General features: G+C 38.0%; 1 protein-coding gene across 2 annotated transcripts in view; it reads right to left on the bottom strand.

The window, feature by feature from the left end:
• LOC149249794 (protein MANNAN SYNTHESIS-RELATED 1-like) overlaps positions 1-14,383 on the bottom strand; it is a 133,766-nt gene extending 119,383 nt beyond the window's left edge. The window contains exons 1-2 of one of the 2 annotated variants that reach the window (XM_089458784.1): positions 13,730-14,383; positions 13,448-13,577 (exon numbers count right to left, since the gene is read on the bottom strand). In XM_089458784.1, the coding sequence (XP_089314910.1) occupies positions 13,448-13,577; positions 13,730-14,029 (430 nt within the window). In that variant the 5' untranslated portion in view covers positions 14,030-14,383. The remainder of the gene's footprint in view (positions 1-13,447; positions 13,578-13,729) is intronic. The other variant, XM_089458783.1, reaches the window with a different exon arrangement.
• Between the last annotated feature and the right edge of the window lie 428 nt (positions 14,384-14,811).

The following is a 14,811-nucleotide window of genomic DNA, read 5'->3' as shown; positions in this document are numbered from 1 at the left end:
TAAGAAATAATACAATCTCACCATCACAATCTAATTTTCTAGATTTAATTTTGCTACTAGATCCCATTCTTATGCTTTGCATTTCAAGTTTGCTTTCAAGTACAATTTGGAATTTTATCTTGGAGCAACTTATCTTATTATATGCAACCATTTCATTCCATGTGGCAAAGTTGATCTACTTAATTTAACAATCTGCTTCATGTTGGTCTCACAATAGGCTCATTGGTTACATGTTCATTTGTTTTATTTTCTCATCTTGCAAACATATCATACATTGAAAGCTTCATTTCATTTCATTACTTTCGTTGGTTATTGATATATCATTTGTCAAAGTATTTACTTTGAGCAACTTACAATTTTATGTGCTTATGAAGCTTATGTTCTTGTAACTTGCATTATTTGGAGCAATTATCCAAGTTATCTTGTTGAGTATATTTCCATTTAAATTGAAGCATTTCCCTTCATACAAGCATTAATCAACTTACTTGCATCTCATTTAGGCATATTAGCATAGTTTCATTTTAACTTAATTTACCTCCAAGCATAAGTTTGGTTAAAAATACATTTCTTAGGGACCCCTTTCTTTCATCAACTTAAGGGACATAGACCCTCTTATGTGGTTAACACGGTGACCTTGCAATCGTCAGAGCCACAGTCTCTACAACACCGAAGGCATCGAGTGTGTTGGGTAATCCAAGGAAGGTATCGTTAATATAGCTTTGGCTATTTTTCTTTGGACCCCTTTCACAACTCACATAAGAGACTTTTTTCAAAACAGTCAAAAGAAAAGTCACATCTAGACTAGGCATTTAGATTAAAATTAACTAAGATAATTGCATTTAATCTTAGTTTAAGTGCATTTCATGCTAACACATTTTTTTTACTTGCAAATTATTTCATGTACTTGTCTTTGGTACAAATGTTTTGAGTTGATTATCTTATTTAGGCAAGTATCATCTTGTTCACTTTTGCAAGTAAAGTTTAATTTGTTTCCTTTGCAAGTCACTCTATATTGCTTCCATACATGTTTTGGATTTGTGAATGATTATATATTTTGACAGCATTTCTTGAAAGCAAATTTTGTATCTTGCATGTGATATCATATCTTGCTAACATGCTTTGTTTGATTGATAGGGTTACTAACTTACTTGTGTTTCAATTTGAAACATTTCATTTTCTTGAGCAAGTAGTATTTACTTTTAAGCAATATAAAGCATTGGTTTTATATATGCAAATCTTTGATTCATGTGTTGATGATTATATATTTCATTTCATATTGTTCATCATATTTGTTCATAATCTTAAAACTTAAAAGTAATCCAATTCACTCTAACATCTCCTAGAAATTTCACATCCTTTTTAACTTAGTTTTCCATTTAGGGACCACCCCCTTAGTTGACCTAGGAGAGAGCTTAAACGGAGAGAGTTGGGAATAGGTGACAGCCCCATCTCTTAAATTTGCCACCAACCACACCTTGTGGGGTTAAGGGCTTTTCTCACTAAGTTAGGTGTGTGTGACAGGCAACAATAGTTCCTTTTGATGAATTTTGCACATTGTTATTCTCAGGCCCAAAAGATCTTTTTCCTTTGTTTTGGAAATTAGCATTCATTTTACACAATTTTGACCTATGTTTGTTCTAGTTTTCCAAGAGTGGACTCTACACAAGTTTTAGCATTCCAAGGCTATAGTGACCTATACAACCCATCCAATACTTGCCTATGGAGAGAACTATTCAAATGTTTTTTTGAAACCTTTTCTTCACTTTGTTTCTCTATAAATATGACTTTAGTTGGTCTTTTGAAAGCTCCATCGATGCCTTGAGGATTCCTTTTTTGTTACATTGTGATATCTTGGACGAATTGGTGATCATTTTGGTGCACTTGAACCCTATTACTTGAATTTTGACTAATATTCAACTCTTCTTGGCCCCCTTCTCAATCTTCCTTGGACTACCGTAGGCCATTGACTTGAGGCAAGATTATCTATTGGCATTCCTAGCTCTAAATGGTGACAATAAGCTCCCTCCCTCTTATGAGGAACTTTATGTATTTGCCTCCTCCCTTTGGTCACCATTAGAGCTCCCCATTTGTTGTTGTATATTCATGAGAATCTTATGGGCTTTCCCTTTCCCTCACTCTTGTGTTTTTCTTCCTTGCATTGGCTTTGTTCTCCCCCACAATAGAAAATTGTTAGCTGGTACTACAAAGAAATGGACACCTCTCTCCCATAAGTTGGTACATTGAGACCCACCTCTCATAGATGAGGGCAGTTGGGCACTATTTGTTGCATTGCATCTGTTATTTACCTTACACTTAGATTAGACTAGTTTATTGTCTTGTTTGTTGTCTACAACTTTATTTCGAGGATAAAAGAAGTGTGTTTCTTTAATTGTATGCGGAGGAATAAGGGTCTAACAATATGTTCTGCTGATATTCATCAACACTAAGGCGCATGTTAGGAACTCTTTTATTTCCTGCATTTTATTTTGAAAAGGTTGTTTTCAAATCGTTTTCTTGCATGTTCGATGCAAAAAGATTTCTTCAATCCCCTTTGCATCAAACCCATCCCTTTCCACTTCTCCTTTCCTCTTTAATCTTCAAGAGGAAAATTAAAAGATTATTTAAGCTTGCAAGAAGGATTTTCAATTGAAAGGAAAAGAGTTGAATGTATAGATATCGGGGTTACAGGTTTTGTGTGCATTTGAGGATCTTGGGATTTGAAGAAACAAAGATTTCACATTCCTCTTCTAAATCTTTTCCTTTTCATTTGCTGCAATAATTTAATTAGTTACATTACAGCACAAAAGAAAATTGGGAAGAAAATTGGGAAGAAAATTAATCATAGTCTTAGTTTACATTTTTTTGCAAGTATATGTACATTGTATACAAAATTTTAATTATACCTTTTTCTTATTAGTATTGCTTCGGGCCCTAGAATCTCTGTGTTGTTTAGCTCCCATTTCTTTTATCTGCCCCTTTAGATGGATTTAACTGTCCAAATCGTTCTCTTGAACAAAACCTTGAAATATTGGTTGACTGCCAAAATACTGAGTCACAGAACTAAACATAAAGAAAATGTTGGACAACCTGACAATGCATTGGAAAGCCATATTAGTCCTCGGAAGAATGAAGATGAAAACCAACAAAGTGAAAAATTTAGGACACAGGTGGAAAACAAACACAACAGAACCAGGAAAGAGAGATCAAATTACTTACAAAAGAAAACAATAAGGTGACAGACCAGGGGCAAAAATTCGTGAGAGATTTGCTTCATTTGACAAAATCAAATTCGAAACAAACCTGTGATCCCTCTTCTCAAAAGAAATTGGCATTGTGCATGAAATCCTTGGATGATAATTTTATTAGGAACTCCAAAAGCAAGGGGGATTGAAAATCAAGAATGGATCCATTGCAAACATTACGATAACCCTTCACTATAGGATCCATGCCTTAATAATCCTCTCCTCCCAAATCACGTCTCCATTCCTAGAACACTCCTCGCAAATTCTTCAGCATTGTAACATGCCTCAAAAGAGGTTAGTCCTCCTCGCTCATTGTCATCTCTTGCAGTCTTAAGGTTTTCATCGAAGCTACTGCAGGTGAATGAGAAGAGGCCCTTAAGAAAATATAAGGTTGAATTTGAGGAAATAATTTAAAATTAGATTCAATTAAACGTTAATGTCCAGCAGTGGCCATACTTAGCTAATGGGACTCTAAAATATACAAAAATGAGAACAATAGAAGTGCTTCAGCATCTCCAGGTGAACTGCAAAAGAAGTAAAAAGTTAAAACAGTACGCAATGATTGCCAAAAGTGATATAATTGAACACTGAGAAGCCAAAAATGAAACAAGAAGCAAAGAACCAACAATGTTGTCAATTGGCAGTTCTAAGAACATCCAAGATTGACAAGAAGTGGGTAATAATGTTATTGTGGTCCACCAGCTGTATGTTTTAAAATGTATGTTGCATGACTGGCCTAGAATTAGAAATTTCAATTTACTCATGATGCCTCTTGTGACCAGAGCCATCTACACGTTGGAAAAGGCAATGAGCCTCAAATTAGCAATACGGGAAAATCTGTCTGATCATTTCCTACCAAAGATGATGAATCTCAACTTTCAAGAAGGGAAACACATCTTTGGTCCTTGTATTATACAGAGATCCTCAAGGAAACATGAGAATCTCTAAACATACTATTATAATGATCATAATTTCATAATAGATAGGGCATTTGATGATGAAATGGAATTTTGACTCGGGTTCCAACATACACAATCTAAAAACGTCAGCGATTATAGTGATTTGTCTTCATGCATATCTGATGGAAAAGGCCCAAAACTGAGCTAGAGGAACTTTCAGGATACAAGGTAACACCATTATGATTATCAGTCCAAGTGTTTTTCAAGTAGGATTTGTATAACTTTACTCTCATACCTCTATTCACATCCTTATTCAAGTAGCTGGAGGTCTTAGCTCAAATAACTTGCAATTGAAGATTGAAACATTCTCTTAAAGATTTTCAACACTACATATCCTCAACTCGAACTTGATTCGGCTATCAGAATTAGGCTAAAAGATGGGCCAAAGAATACCACTGCAAAGTGAGTTTATGACATCGCCATTTCTACCTTTTATGCTTTAAATATTGGACTATAAGATACCTATTTATTAGAAATGTTGAAGGCCATAATCATTAGACCCTCTATTAATTTTAGGTATGTTCTATGCTTAGAGCAATTTATTTCAATTTTCATAGTTAGCTCAATATCTTTTCTAGATTAGCAATCACATCAGCATTAAAATAAATTGCAGATAGAACATAAACATAAATCGCAAAAGACAAGCCAAAACAAGAGGACACAAGATGTGGCGCTAGCCAGGGACAAACCCCAATGTGGGGAAACCCTTGATCAATTCTTCTTATATGTTCTTCAATAGTTCAGCACAGAGAGAGAGAGATAGTACATTTACAACAAAAGTCAACACTTTGACTTATCTAGATAAGAAAATAGATCATCTCTAAAAAGATGATACATGAGATCAATTGAAAACATGTTGCTTCAACTGATTCTCCAAGGTGACTCCTTCACCTATCATTATGCTGCATCTCGTCGTCACGTTGCACCTCACTGCACCATGCTGCACCCATCATCACAATGCTGGACCTTATGACCATGTTGTACACATCATACTGCTGCACCTTATGTTGCATTGTTGTCCCAGTGTTTAGCACTGTTGTACCTTGTGCCACTGCAGCACCATGCTGTCACCCATGTGCTCGATGCACCAAGTACCATATTGTTGTCCCAATGTGCTTGCAGCACTATGCTTGCTGCACCTTGTTGTTGTTGTTGTCCCATGTACCATACTATTGCAGCACCATGAACTTGCTGCACTAAATACTAGATGTCCCATGTATCTCTGCTGCACAATGTCACAATGTCATTGATCATTGTGCTGTCCCAACAGGCTGCTGTCCCATCATTGTGTTTTCCAATGAGTTTGCAGCACCATGTACCTTTGCTGCCATGTCACAATGTCATTGTTGTCCATGCATCTTTGCAGCACTATCTAGCCTTGCTGTCCATGCATCTTTGCAGCACTTATGTAGCCTAGAAACAGCGTTTAGGGCTACCTTTAGGACAGAATTTAGGGCTGCCTTAAAACAACGTTTAGGGCTGCCTTTAGGACAGCATTTAGGGCTGCCTTAGAACAACGTTTAGGGCTGCCTATAGGACAGCATTTAGGGCTGCCTTTAGGACAGCATTTAGGGCTGCCTTAGAACAACGTTTAGGGCTGCCTTAGAACAATGTTTAGGGCTGCCTCCTTTGCTGCAGCTAGGGCACCCTCTTTTCCTCCAACGTCTAGGGCTTCCACTCCTAGATTTCTCTTCCACTAAAACCCAAGACAAGTGGAGAGAAATCAAGATAGAAGTGTGTGTAGAAATGACTATCAAGTCATCTCCTTTTATACTAAAACATTGAGCACATATGGGGTTTATTTGGTTGCTAGTTGACCTTGACGAATTGTCTTATAACACAAATAAATTCATACTTCCATGAATACTTATCAGAATCGGATGATCTTTAGATCAATCCTACACCTCTAGATGAGAGAAGTCCAAGAAAAATATCAGTTGTCATAAATAAGATGACCCACAAGGAGTTTGGCCCTAGTTTCCAATTTTAACACTCCCTCTCAACTAGGGAGAACTCCATCCGCTGATCCATTTGTCCAACTGTACTATCTCTGCCATCAATGCCCTGCACTACTCTGCTCTGCTGAGCTCTACTCTACTGATCAGTTTCATTGATCCCATAACAATGGAGGTCATGCTAGTACGGTAGATACAACAATGTGTCCATCGATAATACTACTGATGGACCCTAACCCCATTTCCCTACTCATTGATTAGATGAGAGGTACTTCCAATGAGTCCCAGACTACATGGGTAGGATGCCTCGATAGGAGAACTAATCATCCTGTCCACAGGAGAACGAATCATCCTGTCCCATAGTCGCCACAAGAGAACTAATCATCCCAGCCCACAGAAGAACTAATCATCCTGTTCCACAGTCGCCACGGGAGAACTAATCATCCCAGCCCATAGGAGAACTAATCATCCTATTCCACAGTCGCCATGAGAGAACTAATCATCCCAGCCCACAGGAGAACTAATCATCCTGTTCCACAGTCGCCACGGGATATCACCGGGAAGGCTGAGACATTCACCCTGTACACAACGCACCATTAGGGGAGGGTGAGTCACCCTATGGTTGCGTGTTGCTCCAGTAAGTACCCCAAGCCCCCCAAAGCTCCCAGAGCTCAATGCATGCAACATGCAGGACCCTTATAAGAAGGTCTCTCAACGACTCCAAGTCGTTCGGGAAAGTCACAGATTTGACCTTTCCCCGAGGCTTTGACAAAAAGTTTGCGACTTGTACATCAGTCTCAATGCGATGGAGCCTCCTCGCTCATCGACTTACCATATCCCAGATAAGGTAGTATCTGATGTCTATCTGCTGGAGCAATCATGGAATATGGGATTCCTCAACAATCGAATCCCCCTTGGTTGTTACAGAGGATCATAGTGGTATTCATCATGTGTACAAATAGCTCATTGAAGAGCTTCCACAACCAGGCAGCTTCATACGAGATCATACTCGTAGCTATGTATTCGGTCTCGGCGGTGCTTATAGCAACCGACTTTTGCTTCCTGCTCATCGATGATATCGAAGCAGAATCCAAAGCGAACCAACACTGAGAAGTGCTCTAGTGATCCTCCACACTACTTGCCCAATCAGCATTCGAATAATCATGCAACTTCATATTTTCGACAGTGTATCTCAATCCATGAGAGGTTGTGCCCGAAGATATCTCAGAAGATTCTTGGCACCAATCCAATGAGGCTCAATCAAACATGAGCTCACCATGTTAACTGCAAAACATATATCCGGACAGAAGTTCACCAAGAACATCAATGCGAATGAGTTTATGAAACTCAAAGGCATTTCCCAAATCTAGTCCGGCATCACTACCATATAACTTCTGAAAGTTAAGATCCACGAGGTAGTCACAGGCTTGCAGTTTACTATTCCACATCCAGAATCCAACTCCCTCTTACTTCTGCAAATGAGAGGGTCTACACCTGTCAGAAATAGGTCGTCCTCAAAAGGTGCCGGTATGAGAGGTCTATCATCCACAACCTTCGAGCAATGGTTTGGATCAATTTCACTCCTAGTGAATCTCAGCTTCATCAGACAGCTATCAATCCTCTCATACTACGCCCGGGGTGTTTTGCTTCATGTCATAGAGGGCTTTCTTCCACATGTATACATGAGATTCCCGATCATGAATATCAAACTCCTCAGGTTGTTCCAAACCTATGGACCTGCTACATGAGGGGAATGGTCCCCTTGTAAGATTTTCCTTTGGTACATCTCAGACATGTACCTTCATGCTCTGCTTGAATTCAAGCATCCCTGTCACCATCTAACTCACATCGGGTAGGGCCCCATAATAAGTAGACCTCTAGTGCTATAGATGAGATGTGACAACTAACATGGTCTCCAATGGACCATCCTGCAAATTGATACAAATTTCGAACTCTGAACCCATGAGTAAAAGCATCTTAAAAAATTATATTTTCAAACACGTACCTTTTCATCGATGAATGCCACCCTGAAACCTTTGACTTCCATTGCCAAAATGGACACCAGGTTCTTCTTGCGATCAGTTACATAAAGAGATTCTCGTAAATGAATCGAGTTACCCTCATTCAATCTAGGGGTAACATTCCCTACACCCTTTCCGAGATAGGTGGCATCGACTCCAAGTATAATCCCACGATTGTTTCCATCTCTACTAAATTAGAGAGATCACCCTTCCATCCAATGAAGTGCCTTGAAGCACTACAATCAATAAGATAACGCTTCTTTATCTTATCAGAAACAACATTTGATTCTTCATACCTGGTGTTCCTTGCTTTCTTGAAGAGTTGCTCGTTTCCTTGATGACCTGCATTACCTGTCATTCCTCTCATCATTGAAGATGTCCCTGGAATGATTGTTATCTTCATCAAGTGATGTGTCCCTACCATTCGAACACTCCTTCGCATAATGGTCGGACTTAATACTACCAAGGCATCTGCCTTTCCTTCCACCCTTAGATCTAGACTTCCCATTGAAGTGATCTTTAGGTGGCCCATCAGAGGCTTCCGCTGCAGCATTCTGATAATATTCTCTGCTTCGACTTCACCCTTGGCGAATTTGAAGAGGGATGAGGAATCCATTGATCCTTTTGTCCTTTCCCAACTGTCTTCGGTGATTGCTCTTTCACTCTTGCTTGGGCTTTGTCTTCACCTCAGTGCTGATACCATGTTAATTTTATGTATGTTCTATGCTTAGAGCAATTTATTTCAATTTTCATAGTTAGCTCAATATCTTTTCCAGATTAGCAATCACATCAGCATTAAAATAAATTGCAGATAGAACATAAACATAAATCACAAAAGACAAGCCAAGACAAGAGGACACAAGATGTGGCGCTAACCAGGGACAAACCCCAATGTGGGGAAACTCTTGATCAATTCTTTTTATATGTTCTTCAATAGTTCAGCAGAGAGAGAGAGATAGTACATTTACAACAGAAGTCAACACTTTGACTTATCTAGATAAGAGAATAGATCATCTCTAAGAAGATGATACATGAGATCAGTTGAAGACATGCTGCTTCAACTGATTCTCCAAGGTGACTCCTTCACCTATCATTGTGTTGCATCTCGTCGTCACGCTGCACCTCACTGCACCATGCTGCACCCATCATCACAATGCTGGACCTTATGACCATGTTGTACACATCATACTGCTACACCTTATGCTGCATTGTTGTCTCAGTGTTTAGCACTGTTTTACCTTGTGCCACTGCAGCACCATGCTGTCACCCATGTGCTTGCTGCACCAAGTACCATACTGTTGTCCCAATGTGCTTGCAGCACTATGCTTGTTGCACCTTGTTGTTGTTGTTGTCCCATGTACCATACTATTGCAGCACCATGAACTTGTTGCACTAAATACTAGATGTCCCATGTATCTCTACTGCACAATGCCACAATATCATTGATCATTGTGCTATCCCAACAACCTGTTATCCCATCATTGTGTTGTCCAATGAGTTTGCAGCACCATATACCTTTGATGCCATGTCACAATGTCATTGTTGTCCATGCATCTTTGCAGCACTATGTAGCCTTGTTGTCCATGCATCTTTGCAACACTATCTAGCCTTGCTGTCCATGCATCTTTGCAGCACTTATGTAGCCTTGTTGTCCATCCATCTTTGCAGCGCTGTGCCTTGTTGTCCATGCATCTTTGCAGCACTATCTAGCCTTGCTGTCCATGCATCTTTGCAGCACTTATGTAGCCTAGAAACAGCATTTAGGGCTGCCTTTAGGACAGCATTTAGGGCTGCCTTAGAACAACGTTTAGGGCTGCCTTAGAACAATGTTTAGGGCTGCCTTCTTTGCTGCAGCTAGGGCACCCTCTTTTCCTCCAACGTCTAGGGCTTCCACTCCTAGATTTCTCTTCCACTAAAACCCAAGACAAGTAGAGAGAAATCAAGATAGAAGTGTGTGTAGAAATGACTATCAAGTCATCTCCTTTTATACTAAAACATTGAGCACATGTGTGGTTTATTTGGTTGCTAGCCGACCTTGACAAATTGTCTTATAACACAAATAAATTCATAACTCCATGGATACTTCTTGGAATCGGATGATCTTTAGATCAATCCTACACCTCTCGATGAGAGAAGTCCAAGAAAAATATCAGCTGTCATAAATACGATGACCCACATGGATTTTGGCCCTAGTTGCCAATTTTAACACCCTCCAATAGCACATTCTTGAAAACAATAGCTTCCCTTGAAGTAAACTTGCCAAAATAGGTATCCATCATTTCCATTCAAAAGAGTACATGTCATTCAATAATAAAGAAACAAAAATGCAGCAAATATCTGCCTATCAGATTTGATCAAAGATCAACGAGATGGTCATCATGGAAAATGGAGGCTTGGGATTATGTGTTGATATTGACAACAAAAGAAATGTGACCAACCTGCTTCCATAGGTTCAGCAAATAATATCTTCAATATCTTTGACCACAAACTTCCCTAGGTATTTAGTAATTTGACAGCAAATGAATAAACGATCCACAGATATCCAACAATCAAGCATCTTTATTTCAACAATGGATAGCTGCATTTCCACTAAATATTTCATGCTAGATATTGCAAAAATTTTGTTGTTTCAGGCATCGTAGAATCACAGAGAATGATATCTTCCAAATAACTGACCTACACAAGGTCCTGACAGTTAGCTTCATACAACTTGAGCACTCCACATAATTTAGGGCTCCTCCTCCCTTAAACTTTAGGGTTCATTAAAATTATGATGCATCGATTTGAAATGAGCTAGCATGACTTTCGACAAATGGATTGGCAGGTCAGAATTTCGGCATCCCCATTCCCTTGAATCTGCTCTAATCGCCTTGATTATTTGCTGCATCACTTTTGCCTCCTTTCTTACTTTCCTCCTCCTTTGTGTTCCTCTCACTTACCCACAAAGGAGAACACATCAATCATCATCCACGTTTGTTCATCTCAATTAGAAACAACACCATATTTTGGCCTTGCCAACAACAAAGATATAGCAACAAGTACAAAGATAAACACATCTATGAAAAAAATAAAATTATCATTATGAAGGCATAGTGAAAGTGAAAGGACCAGTCAACTCTTCCTTGCTCTCCTTCAACATATTTATACAGTAAGAAAGAAGTTACGAGTGAGTTCCTACCCATTCGACCACCAATTTGACTAAATGAAAACCATTCTAAATGTAACCTCATAAGGACATTTAGCATTAACATTTAATATATTTTAGGGAAATTTTAGGGACTGAAGGTACCCACAAAAACCACAAGTGGGAAAATGTTCTACAACAAAATAAATCAAGGAGCATATGTCAAATAAGATAAGACCATCATCCTCAGATGAGAAAAGTTTGATCCATCTTCGACATTGGAACAATGTCTTAGAAATGTTGCACCCTATCAAAGTTAGGCATGTGAGAACCTGCCTTGTTCAGACATGTAGATGTTGGATGTGTGAAAGGAACATAACAAGGAATAAAACCAAATGGCAGTTTTAAAAATAATTGGAACTGAAAAATAGATTGAAAAGGCAGCTTCAAATCTTTAAATTGGTAAGATTTGGATTGCTCAATAAGGAGGAAGAAGGAAGAAAGAAACAGCAGTTTTTGCAAAGAAAATGGGAAAGCTCCTGCTTAAGTTCCAAACAAAAAGCTTTTGTGATGAACGGTGGCACGCAAGACTCGAGGAGGGGTGAAGCCCTTTAGTCTCTACATCAAATTCTGTAAATATATTTCTTTTCGAAATATGCTTCTCAATTCTATTAATATAACAATATGTACAGAGAGCATGTTACAAATATAGACACAAAAGTTAAACAGTTGGCAGGATAACCCATCACCACTGGGTTATAAAGGGGAAGGTATAAAACTAAATCCCCTCTAAGTACTCAACCCAATATCAAAGGGGAGCATTAAAAACAAATCCCCAGCTAAACCTTATCATAACCAACTAACTCTTAGCCTGGGGCCACGGAAAGGTATAATCATCAAAATACTAACTCAGGCACGTGGAAAAGCCACTGCTGCAGGATTGCCTGGAGAGTGTGTGGGGGAGAGGGGGGCTGGTACGCTGGTGGGTTGTGTTTCACCATCCTTGGGCTGCATTTTGTAAAATATTGCTACCATGAAGTAAAAACTTAAAAAGAAAAGACAATTTATGGTTTTTCCCTTCGTGAATGGCTTAGTTTGCTTTGAAATTTTTGATATGAATGTCAATTTCCTTCTGATTGTACACTCTCGTATTTCTCAAATCTATATGTAAAATCAAATTTTGTTACAAGCTCTTTGCCGCAAACTATAGCAAATATTGTTGTCTGCACTTTTTGCTAGAAGCAAAATCTTATGAAGTATTTACAACCCAAAGCTAAGAACAGACTATGTTGTAGAGCAATCACTGAATTAACTTCAAGCCTGTTCTTGAGCTGCATTTTGTAAAAATTACAACCTGGTAGTAAAAACTTAAAGAAAGAAGACAATTTGTGGTTTTTTCCTTCATGAATGGCTTTGTTTGCTTTGAATTTCTTTACAATGAATGTTACTTTCCTGCTGATAGTACAGTCTTGTATCTCTTCTCAAATCTATATGTGAGATCAAATTTTGTTACAAGTTCTTCACTGCAAACTATAGAAAATACTGTTGTCTGCAATCTTTGAGAGACAAAATATCATAAAATATCTAAAAACCAAAGCTAAAAACAGAGTATGTTGAAGATCAATTATTGAATTCGATTCTAGCTTGTCCTCGCTAGGACATGCATGGATCGGGAAAAGTACTAGAAACATAATCAGCCCTTCTATAAAAGTAGTTCATAGTGCCTATTTGATCTAGTGGTTCTCAGTGGAAAATTGCATTTTTTGGCTGAATGAAGCCCAGTTACTCTACATTTTAAATAGTCAGTTTTTTTTCAAACATTGTATCCAGATTTAAAAACATCTACCTGAGGAAAGCCATTTCATTCATGGCATTTAGGTTGCACTAATAAGCATTAATTGTCATTAATGCTTTACCCAATTTATCAATTACACGGAGACAGCTAATCTGAATGAAATAAAGTATGAATGTCAAAACAAGTTTTTTCTTTGAACCGGCATTATTTCGAAAACCACAAGTATAACGAGGGAGTTAAATCTACCGCGGATAAAAGTAGAACACAGGGAGACAGGCATAAAAATGTGAGCAATTTTAGGAAAATTTATCAAAGAGACTGTTCTGTTAAGGAAAAATCTGAGTGACTTACGAGTAATGTGCTTGTCCCAGCAAGGTTCTAATACTGGTCCAGGACGTCCCCACAGCTCCTTTAATCTTGCGGCTTTTCTGTTAACTGTCGGAGAGCGTTCCCGGAGTTCTGATCCGTTTGAATATTTTTCCTTTAAAAAGGAGATGTAATATTACCTTCAGAATGTATATCCTCTTCTTTGCATCGATCAGAAAAAAGATCGCAATGGCAATGATAAACAACTGCCAGAACGAATTTAATATTCAAGATGCCTTGAATCGACGAATGAATGAGAAAAATTACCTCGGATGATACTTGATCTGCATCGAGAAACGGTCCATTGCTCATCATATTGACGAGCATTGCAAGCATTCCTAATGTTAAAAATGCTGCAACTGCCTGCTTCAGATCGATCATTTTATTGATCCGATCAATTGATTCCCAAATTCTCTTGGGTAGGACAAGATTTGTGAGACGGAGATCGGCGTTATTCCGGGGCTGGGGCTTTGTATGCGAACAATTTACGTTTCGGAGGTTTGAACTCGTAACCCCTCCAGGAGAACACCAAACCCACTTCAAGCACGAAATGCAAGTTTGTGGCATTGATCTACTGGACGTTGATATCTATGCCATGTTAGCCCAATTATGATGACATCTCGCCAAACTTGACATCTCTCTCGAACAGATTTTACTAAAATTTTCTGTAAAAGTTCATCCCTTTCAAACAAATTTTTCTAAATTTCTATGTCAAATTTCATGCTTATTCAACATCAACAGCTCATTTTCCAATGTTTCGCCGATTTCAGCTGACATCGTTCTATATCAGAGTCTTTGACATACTGAACTCTGTTTAAATATAAATCGGTCGAGGGTGAACAGAATACCCACCAGGCACCCTTTGCATGTCTTAAACAATGTACGAAGGCATTCTTACATTTCACTCCGCGTCGCAAGGCTATTGGCCCACGATATTGTTTAAATCGTATACCAAATTTAGATCCACAATGGTTGGTAGTCAACGTAACATGTAAGTCGAGTCTTGGTCTTTCTTCATTTGTTGGAATATATATGGTTGGTTTTTTTTATTTTATTTTATTTGATATCTAATAAAATGACTAATTGGTTTGAAAATTAATTTATTTTTATATAACTTTTGTAATTATATTAAGTTAGATTGGACTACCTTTTTATTGGATAAAGTAGTAAGCATGTTATTACTAGAATTATGCTAAGTTTGATCTAATTGAACTTTTTAGAATAATTTAACTGCCCAAAATAACTTCCATGCTGACTTTTTTTTAAATCTATTATATATTTAATAAAATAATTTATTTATTTATAAATAAATATTTATATTTATTAAATTTATTTTTTTAATATATATA

The sequence above is a fragment of the Pinus tabuliformis genome, chromosome 7 (assembly GCF_031772625.1).
Source record: "Pinus tabuliformis cultivar Carrire ecotype Pingquan chromosome 7, CPIR1, whole genome shotgun sequence".
Lineage (NCBI taxonomy): Eukaryota > Viridiplantae > Streptophyta > Pinopsida > Pinales > Pinaceae > Pinus > Pinus tabuliformis.
Note: the sequence above shows the minus strand (reverse complement) of the source record. Positions and strands in the feature narration are given on the sequence as shown.